General features: G+C 39.6%; 1 protein-coding gene across 1 annotated transcript in view; it reads right to left on the bottom strand.

Moving 5' to 3' along the window:
• The window catches only part of LOC306867926 (mucin-5B-like), a gene marked incomplete at its 5' end in the record, with an annotated part of 39,898 nt that overhangs the window by 14,402 nt on the left and 11,750 nt on the right, over window positions 1-13,746 (bottom strand). Inside the window, 14 exons of the mRNA XM_079413879.1 lie at window positions 1,141-1,239; window positions 1,326-1,495; window positions 2,895-3,027; window positions 3,114-3,283; window positions 4,485-4,617; window positions 4,704-4,873; window positions 11,153-11,296; window positions 11,525-11,681; window positions 11,783-12,028; window positions 12,159-12,338; window positions 12,622-12,726; window positions 12,818-12,956; window positions 13,163-13,314; window positions 13,448-13,548. Coding sequence (XP_079270005.1) covers window positions 1,141-1,239; window positions 1,326-1,495; window positions 2,895-3,027; window positions 3,114-3,283; window positions 4,485-4,617; window positions 4,704-4,873; window positions 11,153-11,296; window positions 11,525-11,681; window positions 11,783-12,028; window positions 12,159-12,338; window positions 12,622-12,726; window positions 12,818-12,956; window positions 13,163-13,314; window positions 13,448-13,548 — 2,099 coding nt within the window. The remainder of the gene's footprint in view (window positions 1-1,140; window positions 1,240-1,325; window positions 1,496-2,894; window positions 3,028-3,113; window positions 3,284-4,484; window positions 4,618-4,703; window positions 4,874-11,152; window positions 11,297-11,524; window positions 11,682-11,782; window positions 12,029-12,158; window positions 12,339-12,621; window positions 12,727-12,817; window positions 12,957-13,162; window positions 13,315-13,447; window positions 13,549-13,746) is intronic.

A 13,746-nucleotide genomic window follows, 5' to 3' on the forward strand; every position in this document is an offset into this window, starting at 1 on the left:
GGTGTTGTTGTGATAGGTTTTGCTGTTGTAGTAGACTTTGTGGTAGTTGTCGGTGTTGGGGTAGATGGTGTGGGTGTTGTAATTATAATTTGCTGTGTAGCTGTTGTCGCTGTTGTTGTATGTGGTGGTTTTGCCGTTTGAACACTTATTGTTTCAGTTGTTGTAGTAGACTTTGTTATGGTTGTAGGTGTGGGGGTAAATGATGTGGTAGGTTCTTCTGTTGTTGTTGTTGTAGACTTTGTTGCAGTTGTCGGTGTTGGGGTAGATGGTGTGGGTGGCTCTGATGTTGTTGTGGTAGGTTCTGCTGTTGTAGTAGACTTTGTGGTAGTTGTCAGTGTTGGAGTAGATGGTCTGGGTTGCTCTGGTGTTGTTGTGGTAGGTTCTGCTGTTGTAGTAGACTTTGTGGTAGTTGTCGGTGTTGGGGTAGATGGTGTGGGTGACTCTGGTGTTGTTGTGATAGGTTTTGCTGTTGTAGTAGACTTTGTGGTAGTTGTCGGTGTTGGGGTAGATGGTGTGGGTGGCTTTGGTGTTGTTGTGTTATGTTCTACTGTTGCAGTCTTTGTGGTAGTTGTCGGTGTAGGGGTAGATGATGTGGTAGGTTCTGCTGTTGCAGTAGACTTTGTGGTAGTTGTCGGTGTTGGGGTAGATGGTGGGTGTGTTGTAATTATAATTTGCTGTGTAGCTGTTGCTGTTGTTGTATGTGGTGGATTTCCCGTTTGAACACTTATTGTTTCAGTTGTTGTAGTAGACTTTGTTATGGTTGTAGGTGTGGGGGTAAATGATGTGGTAGGTTCTTCTGTTGTTGTTGTTGTATACTTTGTTGTAGTTGTCGGTGTTGGGGTAGATGGTGTGGGTTGCTCTGGTGTTGTTGTGGTAGGTTCTGTTGTTGTAGTAGACTTTGTGGTAGTTGTCGGTGTTGGGGTAGATGGCGTGGGTGGCTTTGGTGTTGTTGTGGTAGGTGCTGCTGTTGCAGTAGGCTTTGTGGTAGTTGTCGATGTTGGGGTAGATGGTGTGGGTGGCTCTGGTGTTGTTGTGGTAGTTTCTGCTGTTGTAGTAGACTTTGTGGTAGTTGTCGGTGTTGGGGTAGATGGTGTGGGTCGCTCTGGTGTTGTTGTGCTAGGTTTTGCTGTTGTGGTAGACTTTGTGGTAGTTGTCTGTGTAGGGGTAGATGATGTGGTAGGTTCTGCTGTTGTAGTAGACTTTGTTGTAGTTGATGGTGTATGGGTAGATGATGTGGTACTTGAACAAGGGATACAACATTTAACACGTATTTCATAGTCAAAGCACTTATAGGGGCGTGAATTCTGTTCTGTTTTCTTACACACCAATCCATATGAAACATTGCAATGGGCAACTTGTCCAGTGTGATGAATATAATCTTCAAAGCTTGTGTTAGGTTGGCCCACAGGCCTACAGTCGATATCTACTGGCTCTTCACAGATCTCTTTTCCCCTTTTTGCAATATTTTCATAAGTCTCCAAGTCATCCGATCCTTCTAATTCAGGATTATACACATTAAACCAGTCAGACCACCAACATATTATGCATGGTGTCATAGTCTCAGTTGATGAAAATGTCATGGTTGTTGTTGTTGTCGGTGTTGGGGTAGATGGTGGGTGTGTTGTAATTATAATTTGCTGTGTAGCTGTTGCTGTTGTTGTATGTGGTGGTTTTCCCGTTTGAACACTTATTGTTTCAGTTGTTGTAGTAGACTTTGTTATGATTGTAGGTGTGGGGGTAAATGATGTGGTAGGTTCTTCTGTTGTTGTTGTTGTAGACGTTGTTGTAGTTGTCGGTGTTGGGGTAGATGGTGTGGGTGGCTTTGGTGTTGTTGTGGTAGGTTCTGCTGTAGTAGTAGACTTTGTGGTAGTTGTCGGTGTTGGGATAGATGGTGTGGGTGGCTCTGATGTTGTTGTGGTAGGTTCTGCTGTTGTAGTAGACTTTGTGGTAGTTGTCAGTTTTGGGGTAGATGGTGTGGGTGGCTCTGGTGTTGTTGTGGTAGGTTCTGCTGTTGTAGTAGACTTTGTGGTAGTTGTCGGTTTTGGGGTAGATGGTGTGGGTGTCTCTAGTGTTGTTGTGGTAGGTTCTGCTGTTGTAGTAGACTTTGTGGTAGTTGTCGGTGTTGGGGTAGATGGTGTGGGTGTTGTAATTATAATTTGCTGTGTAGCTGTTGCTGTTGTTGTATGTGGTGGTTTTGCCGTTTGAACACTTATTGTTTCAGTTGTTGTAGTAGACTTTGTTATGGTTGTAGGTGTGGGGGTAAATGATGTGGTAGGTTCTTCTGTTGTTGTTGTTGTAGACTTTGTTGCAGTTGTCGGTGTTGGGGTAGATGGTGTGGGTGGCTCTGATGTTGTTGTGATAGGTTTTGCTGTTGTAGTAGACTTTGTGGTAGTTGTCGGTGTTGGGGTAGATGGTGTGGGTGTTGTAATTATAATTTGCTGTGTAGCTGTTGTCGCTGTTGTTGTATGTGGTGGTTTTGCCGTTTGAACACTTATTGTTTCAGTTGTTGTAGTAGACTTTGTTATAGTTGTAGGTGTGGGGGTAAATGATGTGGTAGGTTCTTCTGTTGTTGTTGTTGTAGACTTTGTTGCAGTTGTCGGTGTTGGGGTAGATGGTGTGGGTGGCTCTGATGTTGTTGTGGTAGGTTCTGCTGTTGTAGTAGACTTTGTGGTAGTTGTCAGTGTTGGAGTAGATGGTCTGGGTTGCTCTGGTGTTGTTGTGGTAGGTTCTGCTGTTGTAGTAGACTTTGTGGTAGTTGTCGGTGTTGGGGTAGATGGTGTGGGTGACTCTGGTGTTGTTGTGATAGGTTTTGCTGTTGTAGTAGACTTTGTGGTAGTTGTCGGTGTTGGGGTAGATGGTGTGGGTGGCTTTGGTGTTGTTGTGTTATGTTCTACTGTTGCAGTCTTTGTGGTAGTTGTCGGTGTAAAGGTAGATGATGTGGTAGGTTCTGCTGTTGTTGTGGTAGGTTCTGGTGTTGTTGTAGTAGACTGTGTTGTAGTTGATGGTGTATGGGTAGATGATGTGGTACTTGAACAAGGGATACAACATTTAACACGTATTTCATAGTCAAAGCACTTATAGGGGCGTGAATTCTGTTCTGTTTTCTTACACACCAATCCATATGAAACATTGCAATGGGCAACTTGTCCAGTGTGATGAATATAATCTTCAAAGCTTGTGTTAGGTTGGCCCACAGCCCTACAGTCGATGTCTACTGGCTCTTCACAGATCTCTTTTCCCCTTTTTGCAATGTTTTCATAAGTCTCCAAGTCATCCGATCCTTCTAATTCAGGATTATACACATTAAACCAGTCAGACCACCAACATATTATGCATGGTGTCATAGTCTCAGTTGATGTTGATAAAAATGGCATGGTTGTTGTTGTTGTCGGTGTTGGGGTAGATGGTGGGTGTGTTGTAATTATAATTTGCTGTGTAGCTGTTGCTGTTGTTGTATGTGGTGGTTTTCCCGTTTGAACACTTATTGTTTCAGTTGTTGTAGTAGACTTTGTTATGATTGTAGGTGTGGGGGTAAATGATGTGGTAGGTTCTTCTGTTGTTGTTGTTGTAGACTTTGTTGTAGTTGTCGGTGTTGGGGTAGATGGTGTGGGTGGCTTTGGTGTTGTTGTGGTAGGTTCTGCTGTAGTAGTAGACTTTGTGGCAGTTGTCGGTGTTGGGATAGATGGTGTGGGTGGCTCTGATGTTGTTGTGGTAGGTTCTGCTGTTGTAGTAGACTTTGTGGTAGTTGTCAGTTTTGGGGTAGATGGTGTGGGTGGCTCTGGTGTTGTTGTGGTAGGTTCTGCTGTTGTAGTAGACTTTGTGGTAGTTGTCGGTGTTGGGGTAGATGGTGTGGGTGGCTTTGGTGTTTTTGTGGTAGGTTCTGCTGTTATAGTAGACTTTGTGGTAGTTGTCGGTTTTGGGGTAGATGGTGTGGGTGGCTCTAGTGTTGTTGTGGTAGATTCTGCTGTTGTAGTAGACTTTGTGGTAGTTGTCAGTGTTGGGGTAGATGGTGTGGGTGTTGTAATTATAATTTGCTGTGTAGCTGTTGCTGTTGTTGTATGTGGTGGTTTTGCCGTTTGAACACTTATTTTTTCAGTTGTTGTAGTAGACTTTGTTATGGTTGTAGGTGTGGGGGTAAATGATGTGGTAGGTTCTTCTGTTGTTGTTGTAGACTTTGTTGCAGTTGTCGGTGTTGGGGTAGATGGTGTGGGTGGCTCTGATGTTGTTGTGGTAGGTTCTGCTGTTGTAGTAGACTTTGTGGTAGTTGTCAGTGTTGGAGTAGATGGTCTGGGTTGCTCTGGTGTTGTTGTGGTAGGTTCTGCTGTTGTAGTAGACTTTGTGGTAGTTGTCGGTGTTGGGGTAGATGGTGTGGGTGACTCTGGTGTTGTTGTGATAGGTTTTGCTGTTGTAGTAGACTTTGTGGTAGTTGTCGGTGTTGGGGTAGATGGTGTGGGTGGCTTTGGTGTTGTTGTGTTATGTTCTACTGTTGCAGTCTTTGTGGTAGTTGTCGGTGTAAAGGTAGATGATGTGGTAGGTTCTGCTGTTGTTGTGGTAGGTTCTGGTGTTGTTGTAGTAGACTGTGTTGTAGTTGATGGTGTATGGGTAGATGATGTGGTACTTGAACAAGGGATACAACATTTAACACGTATTTCATAGTCAAAGCACTTATAGGGGCGTGAATTCTGTTCTGTTTTCTTACACACCAATCCATATGAAACATTGCAATGGGCAACTTGTCCAGTGTGATGAATATAATCTTCAAAGCTTGTGTTAGGTTGGCCCACAGCCCTACAGTCGATATCTACTGGCTCTTCACAGATCTCTTTTCCCCTTTTTGCAATGTTTTCATAAGTCTCCAAGTCATCCGATCCTTCTAATTCAGGATTATACACATTAAACCAGTCAGACCACCAACATATTATGCATGGTGTCATAGTCTCAGTTGATGTTGATGAAAATGTCATGGTTGTTGTTGTTGTCGGTGTAGGGGTAGATGATGTGGTAGTTTCTGGTGTTGTTGTAGTAGATTTTGTTGTAGTTGTCGGTGTAGGGGTAGATGATGTCGTAGGTTCTGGTGTTGTTGTTGGTGTACATTCCTCCACACAGATATGATTTTGCTCATCAAAAATAGGCTTATCCTCTGGACATTTTGGATAACATCCTGCATAAATAAATAAATAAGAGAGATGTCTATTATTTGAACTATTATACAAGTTATATTTTTTTATTTGTATATATTATTTATTTTATTACCTTTAATATATTCAGTTGAATAATTTCACTTAATTACATATTTTATTATTAATAAAAAATGACAGTAAGAGTAGACAGGCAGGCACATTCTAAAATACTTAACATGAAAAATGGTGAATTTGGCTTACTGTACTAAAAACACAACAAAAAAGAACCTATTTTCCCTCAAACACTGCTTGTTATAAATATTGCCTACTGCAAAACTGCCCTAATCCATAGAATGCCATATTTGTCATGTTAGAGATATTAAATAGTAAACACCTTTCTATTGCTTAACATTAAACTTACACTTCACATTTATATCTGTTTTTATCCATCTGTCTGTCAAACAATCAAATTATCTGTACGCAGCAGGTTATTTATGGTGCTTTGATCCTTCAAAGCAAGTGACTCAATACATTAAGCAACGTTAAAGGGATAGTTCACCCAAAAAATAGAATTCTGTCATTAATTACTCACCCTCATGTCATTCCAAACCCCATAAGACCTCCATTCATCTTTGGAAGATGAATTAAGATAGTTTTTATGAAATCCAAGAGCTTTTACCTTTAAGCTTCCTTAACGGGATCATAACATGAGAAATCAAATTTGCCTTAAACTTTGGACCATTGTGTTTGCTCTGTGTACCATTAAAACATGCAACCCAGACAGCAACATAGTTTTGGCCCAGATCTGGCCCACATCTGGCCTGTGTGAAATCCATGTGGGCCAGATCTGGGCCGACACTGCTTGCTGTCTAGGAAGTTTCATAGCTCAAAACATGCCCTTCATTATAAACAAATCATTCATTTATTCAAGCTCCAAAAATGGTTTGTTTGTATATTGGGTGGCATTGCGTGACATCAACGAATATTTATACATCTTTGCACTTTAGGTCCCACCCACTGGTGTTCAGTCGCTTAATGGCTGACACTTGCAGTCAAAAGCACTATGTGCACTATGCAAGTCAAAAGCAAATAGATCCCTTTATAATCACTGACGCTATCTACACTGGATACAGTACACAAATTCAGTTCAGTTTCGGACATTCTGACATTTGAGTCTGCTGACAAAAGGACAAACAGAAGAGTAAAAGATCTTTCATTTACTGATAAGCCTTAAAGGAGTTGTCCCTTAAAAATTGATAATTTCAGAAAGATGGTTGAGAATAATAATTTTTTGCATATATATTTGCTTATTTATTTATTTAGTGCAAAAAACATTAACATTTTAAGTGACCCTCAAGGAACATATTAAAATAATTTTACAAATGACCCCCATAGCATTGCCTGGATTTTTATTAATTCACGGATTTGCGCTGCGCCAGCATCTTCACACACAGACGAAACTTACTAGAGAAGAGTGAAGTGTGACATAATATACCTCTGTAAATAAATACTATTTAAATTCTATACTATTTAAAGTCTCGCACACTTTAATGCCCTTTGTATGGAAAATATATGCTCGTTTCAAACTGTAATCATGGCGGAATATCCTGTGATGTCCACTTCACAGAAATACATGAAATGTGCAGAGCAGGAGAGCGTGAGGACTGGGATTGGGAACTATAAGGAAACAGCAGTGAGAAGTAGTAGTTTGCGGTACAGCACTCAAAACTTGGCGTCTTGAGTAGATTTGATGAATTAATTATTTTCTTATGTACAGACTGATTAGGTTGTGGTCCATTGAGGGGACACATGTGAAAAACCCTTGAGATTATTTGTGTCATTATTTGTGTCAAACTAAATTGAACAACAACCTCTTAAAGTGTCATGAAACCCCCGTTTCAGCACTGATCGTTCACACCTTAGAACAGAAAGAATAAAGGCAGTCACTTATTGTTTACTCTTCTTTGAATTTTTGGTCTATAAGCTATATCATTGTTTGTGGTGTTTCACAATAATCCATCATGTCATCACATTCATGATCAGATGTACCGCTGTATCAGCGCCCTTATTCGCGCGTATTTCATTTGAAGACATGATATGTGCCTGAATATGGTGCTGGCTCATGTTTGGAGCACGAGAAAATATAAAATATGAATGAAAAGTGTCTGCTCCGGTCCGAAATTGAAGGTGGAGTAAGCGATTTCTGGAAGCCAATGTTGATATTTGAAATCACCAAAACAAACACGCCCCTACCCCAAAAGGGTTTCGCCCTTATTTTGATAGCTCCGCCCCACACATACGTAATCTACGCGACACAGGCAACGATTAGTTCTGTGAAACAAAGCAAAATAATGTGAATAAAGAGAATAAAAAATAATATAAAAAAATTGGTCCAGTCTGTTGTTTATTAATTCAAGCAGTGACGTTCTACAATGTTGTCTGTTGATGCTGTACGTAATCATGTCACTGGAATTCGAGTGATCACTGTCCCAACATGCAGTGAGTCAGCGAACTTACCAGTGACCGAATTCGTGTACATGATCAACTGATTCACGAGCTCGGGAGCTAGGGAGCTGATTGAGACGCATCCAGTGTCTACGCTGGATACTGCGCGGCGCAACAAATCCCCAACAAAGAACTGCTGCCGCGTTCTATTTATGACGTGCTGACACAAATTTCAAATGATTTTCAACAGTCGCTTTATCGCATCCAGAGTAGGCAGACTTTAGCTGTTGCGTCACGGCACGTCATAGTGCAATTTGTATTCTTTTACTGATTTGCTGTTATGAGATACTAACGCAATTTGAAGAAATTTATGAGCATCAAATGAGACAATGTCATACTATGTAATTAAAATCTATAGATATAAAATACTTAAAGCATATCAAAATGTTAGTTTAAACATTGAACCTAGATAAATGTGCGCTAGGCGCATATCCAATCATTTATGTGGAGAGTGGAAGCTGAAGCGTGCTTCAGGATATCAGTGGAAACTAATTTAAATAGGTAAGAATAATACGTAGTTCGGAACTGTAAAGGGTCTATTTTTATTTCAAATTCATAATTTGCATGCTTTTTTAAGCATTGCGGTTTAAAAACAAGTGATTTAAGCGATTGAAATGCAAACAACAGCACTATATGCGCGAGCTGTGTGTTTCTGAGCGTGCTTTCTGCAATTGGGTCGGATCGAGGCTGGTTCATATTCACACCTTAAACGGACCATACCAGAGTTAATTTGGAACCGAACCGAGACCACCTCTTTAGCTGGGTCTCGGTTAGGTTGTTTGGTGCGCACCAGAGTGTGATTGCTGTATTCACACCTGCCCAAAGATCTGCACCAAAGGGGGAAGCGATTTTGTTTTAATCGAACCAAACAAAACAGGTACATATAAAACGCAGTTTTCGCGTGCATGTGATACGAAATTTGTTGGCATGAATATGATACACAGTTTTCACGTCCATATGATACTGACCTACCCCACAACCCTAATCCTACCCATCGTGTAGCATATACACGCCAAACTCCATTTTTGCATACAATACCACAAGTTTTAATTTTTATTTGGTGTACTATTTATACGCACTTTCATGAGATTGGGTTGCAGATGAAGTGATTAAAATGCAATATTTGTCAAATACATTTTCATGAGCAACAAAGTTCAACAATCATATACTATTTAAATACTAATAAAGTGGGGGTATATATATGCTTTCATCAGTGTTTTATGATAAACGTGACTAAATAACTTTGCGACTATTGTAAAAATGCTTTTACTGTTCTAAAAACACAGATTTGTGGCCATTATTGGAATTGAAAAGGTTAGAAAAAATCGAAACACACGTGACTGTTGTCATGCGGTGAATCTGGCCAATCGTAAAACAGCTGTCGTCATCAGCGATCCTGCAGCCGCTCTGGAGAAACTGTGGCGGCTGAGTCAGCTGGCTGCTCTCTAATCGCCATCGCGGTACTTTGATGCCACGCGTGACAGTCACGTGTCATTGGCACCGTCTGTCAGGATTGTGGACTGTTTTGTGTGTTTTGCTCCCCATGTGTTCTGTGACCCAGTTTCTCCCTCATGTTGATTGCTTAATTTGATCCCAGGTGTGTCTCCTTAGTTCCCTCGTTATCCTGTCTTTAAAAGCCCCAGTCCTTTCAGTCAGTGTTTCGTCGGTCCTTGAATGTCTTCCCTGCCTGTACTCCTTGTAACCTTGTTGGATATTAAAGACATTAATTGTGAACTCTCCGTGTTTCCTCATCTCCTCATTCCGTGCTCCGTGTTCCCAGAGCAGCGTGACACTGTCTCAAGTCGGACAAAATTTCTAACCGGCATGCACTGCTTCAAGTCAGAATTTGACCGATCTGCGAACGCACTTTTTAACGGCTCTACGTCACATCCCACGACGTAACCTCGACTTTGCATTTCAACCCGGAAGAACGAAATTGCTCAGAAAAATGAAAAAATTACCAATTTCCATTTATTGATAACATTTATGAGCGCTATTAGTGTTTTCACTGAAATGCAGTCTGTAGATAATCTGTTCACATCTCAAAAAATGTGTTCTGGTGTTTCATGAAATCTTCATTTCATTTTCAAATCTTTTTTAATTTCGTTAAACATTTTAATTTCATTAACAACTTTATTGTACACGGACCTTCTCTTTCATTAAAAAAGCTAATTTCTGCTATTTCATTTCCGTCACTCGATTAAATTTGAATAAAATTAAATAAATATATGAGCTTTATTTATATGTGTGTACTGTAGGTTATGTGCATCTTAGAGGCGCTCCGTTTACAGTAAATGTTGCTCCACACAAACAGTTATCATTTACATGCATGGACCATCTCAAACTCTATCTTTAAATATGCTGCTATTCTGCTTATAATGTTCATCTGGGAACAATGTGCGCCATTCTATCAGATTTATAAGGTAAATCCTTTCCCTAAATCCTACGCCAGCACAGGAGAATTACGGCAGGATCTTTGTAAGTATGCTAAATGTTCATTGCAATTCCAAAGTAAAATTTAAACCCTCGTTCTGAGTTTGCATGTTTTGATGTCCACATCTTGTTCGAGAAATTACAGTGGCTGTAGCATTTCAATCATAAAGAAGTGGCCAAATATTAAAGATTAAGTGGACATTTTGATTAAATGTTTAATTAATATTAAACAAGTATTAGATTGCGCTCCAAAGTGTAAACAATCGTCAGGCTGTTAACGCCCTCTGCAGACATTTGATATACTGTGCTACATAATTTGTAAGTTATGATTAAATTGCTTTATTACACTGTGTATTTTAGCTGTTTTATTCAATAAAACTATGGGATTACTTGCTCTTGTATTTGAACCAATTGCTATTGCCTCATTGCTACTGTATATGTATTTTAAGTCATTTTTAAAGTCTATTGTTCGTTTAAGTCTATTTTTATTACCACAAAAAAGGATCAAATTGCTTGATTAATCATCAGAATAATCGACAGATTATTACTCAGTTACCAAAATAATCATTAGTGACAGCCCTAATTGTATGCTAGTTTTGTAAATGTAATTTTAATTTTAGACAGGCACAAACTGGGTGCTTAATGTAAATGATCACATTTACAGTGCAAAATCAGGAAATGATGTATCTTTATGTATAGAGACAAAAGTATGAGGTTAATCACTGTCCGTCACGTCAGTTTATAGTGATACAAAACAACTTTAAGCAAATAGTGTTAATTCTAAATGATTACTAATTTTAAATAATAGGCTAAACTTTGCGATAACGCTAAAAATAAAATGTATTTCAATAAAAATTAAAAAAAAGCCTTGGATAACCTATGCAATAAATTATACTATTTTCTCCCTAAAAGCCACAAAGAGCAAAAAAATTATTTAAATATGTGCCACCTTGGTAAGAGTCGCCTTAAAATTGTGCATCCACACCTGTGCACAAACTTACAAAAAATGTGTGCACACTGCAACGCAAAAAGGAGGTCAGAAATATGCAGTGTGATGAAAACTGCACACTAGCGTTCACCAGATGTCAACTCACCTTCCAAGTGGGGTAAACTGTTATTACTGCAGATACCCTCAGGGTTGAGACAGGTTTTGTAGCAAGGTTTATGACAAGGACTGTAATGCCATGTGCAATCTTCTGTTCCATTATCGTAGTTATTGTAGTAGTCACAGTACACAGCTGACAGAGAAACATGGACAGAAGTATGAATGTGTACAGTTGAACTAAAAGAAATGCAATAAAACTGCAGTACATTGTTAAAAGAAAGAAATCACTTCAAGCAGCAATGATCAGGCAATCAGTTTATACAAAATATATTTTTTGTGAAAGCACAGTAGCTGAAAATTCAGAATCTGCATGAATCACATTTAAAGATTACAGATGTGCACTAGAATGAAACATGCTTACGGCAGATCTCAGGTGTTCTCCAGTTCACACAAACATCTGCCTCATTGCAGGCTTGAGCATAAGCTGCAACAGCTGTACAGAGGCACTCACAATCTCCACCTGTGTCACATGCACACGAGTCCTTTACACAGTTCTCATAATATGGGTTTGGATCCACCTGTGGGAACATGCATTTCCATCCTTAAAAAATTGTAGGATTCTTGTTTACGACATTATAGGGAACTCCATTTATTTACTCAGAAGTCTTTGCAACTGTACCTTTTGATGGCAGACTTTGAACGGACCATGGATATCCTTGATGATGCTACATTGTATTTTTGCCCATGTCTCTCGATTGGGGGTATAAAGGCATGGGTTGTAGTCTGGTTTTGCCTCCGGGCAACTGCTTAACACTTTCCAGCTATCCACAAACTCCAGGATATTAGAAGTTGGCAAATTTCCCTGAGTGGTAAAGTCATCTTTTCCATTCCCATTGAAATTTCCACACAGACCACAAACGTCTCCCTGTTAAAAATCAATAAAGCACCGATGTTACACTACAAATAAATCAAATTCAGGGACTGTTGTAAATTGTCTGGAAGTGTCAGTTCAAAACATAAAAAATTGAAGATCATGAGTCATGGCTTAAACTCACCATGTGCTGAGGTTGCAGAATGATGCGGACGGTGGTTTTGCGGTCCCACAAAACTGTCAGTCCAATGTTAGCATCAATGACAAGGTACATCCCAACGTTTCTCACAGTGTACTTGATCTTTGGACCACTTCCAGTATCAGTGGCTGTTACAATTCCATCAGAAAGCAGCAGCAAAGTCCTCTGTGTGAGAGAGAAGGGAAAAAAAAGTCGCAAACATCGTAAAAGAGTTATAGATTCCAGTGACAGACATTGACTATATATTGCTTTCAAATGTTGAAGAGAATGAGGGGAGGAAATCCTTCATTGGCCTTTAAAATTGCACACTAATATTGTCTTATATTACACGTAACAAGTTTAATATGCTTAACAGCTAAAAACTTTTATTTTTCTCTTAATGTACCACATAGTATTGACTATTTTGCTAAACATAAAACTGCATAGCATGCTACGCCTGCAGCCTTACCCCCAAAAGTATCTTGACAGCCTTTGAACATGTGGTTCCAGTTGTTCCACAAGGCATATTCTCAGTGATCACATGAAATTTGCCAGTTTTATTTCCACACTTGTTCTGCAAAACAAGAGAACGTGCTGTGTTGCCTCCTGAAGGAAGCTTTATTTGTAATTATTTTTAAATAAAGCCTCTGACCAAATGCACATACCTGAGCAGCAATATAACTGCAGTCTCCCCTGAAGCCGAATCTTTGCTGATCAAAAGTTCTATAATGTCCACTGCCGTAAATGGTGCATATGCCTGGACACGTATATTGTGTACATTTCCATTTTCCCTGTTTGCAAGTGCTGCAAATATAGAGGGAGACTACAGTATTATACTACAGATCATTAAAGGCCAGGTTGTATTTCCTCATTATTTAGGGGTTTCATGGTAATGTAATTTTAATGTAGCAATGGTAATGACTGTTGTTTTACACTGGGTTATTATTGTCAACAAAAAATAAATTAAAATAATTGAATTACTTGAAATAAATAACACTGGTTTTACAGACCATTTATTGCAATCTATGGATATCTCAGCTCCTGGTGCATAATACTGTCCATCATGTTTACACGGGCAGTTATCTGGTTTAACACAATGTCCTCTCCCATCATCCAATAGACCAAAAGGACACTGGCAGCCAGACTGACAGTCCAGTGAGAACTGGAAAGAAGGGAAGAAAACATTATGTACAAGCAAAATGCTGTTATCCACACTAATAACACCACCAGCAAAATCATGTGATAGACTTTGGGAAAGAAAAAGAGAGAAGAGATGTTAGATTCTACAGACTCACACAGTCAACTTCCTGTTGCGAACAAGTCTTTGCACACTCCAATCCATGTTCATCTGGGGCTGCTCTACTGCAGTTGAAGAAAACCTTCGGAGAGGAGCATCCTGCGAAATATATCAGGCGCTGCATCATTCATGTACTTGTTATATCAGAAACCATATTCAAAGACTGTTTACAACAGACATCAAGCAATTGTGAAAAGATAATTGTGAAAAAAGTTAAAAGGTAACTTGTGCAGCGTCATTTATACTTCTGCCACCTTGTTGTCTAACATATCAGCACTGGCCACTCAAAAAAATCCA

The sequence above is a fragment of the Barbus barbus genome (assembly GCF_936440315.1).
Source record: "Barbus barbus genome assembly, chromosome: 50".
Taxonomy (NCBI): Eukaryota; Metazoa; Chordata; class Actinopteri; order Cypriniformes; family Cyprinidae; genus Barbus; species Barbus barbus.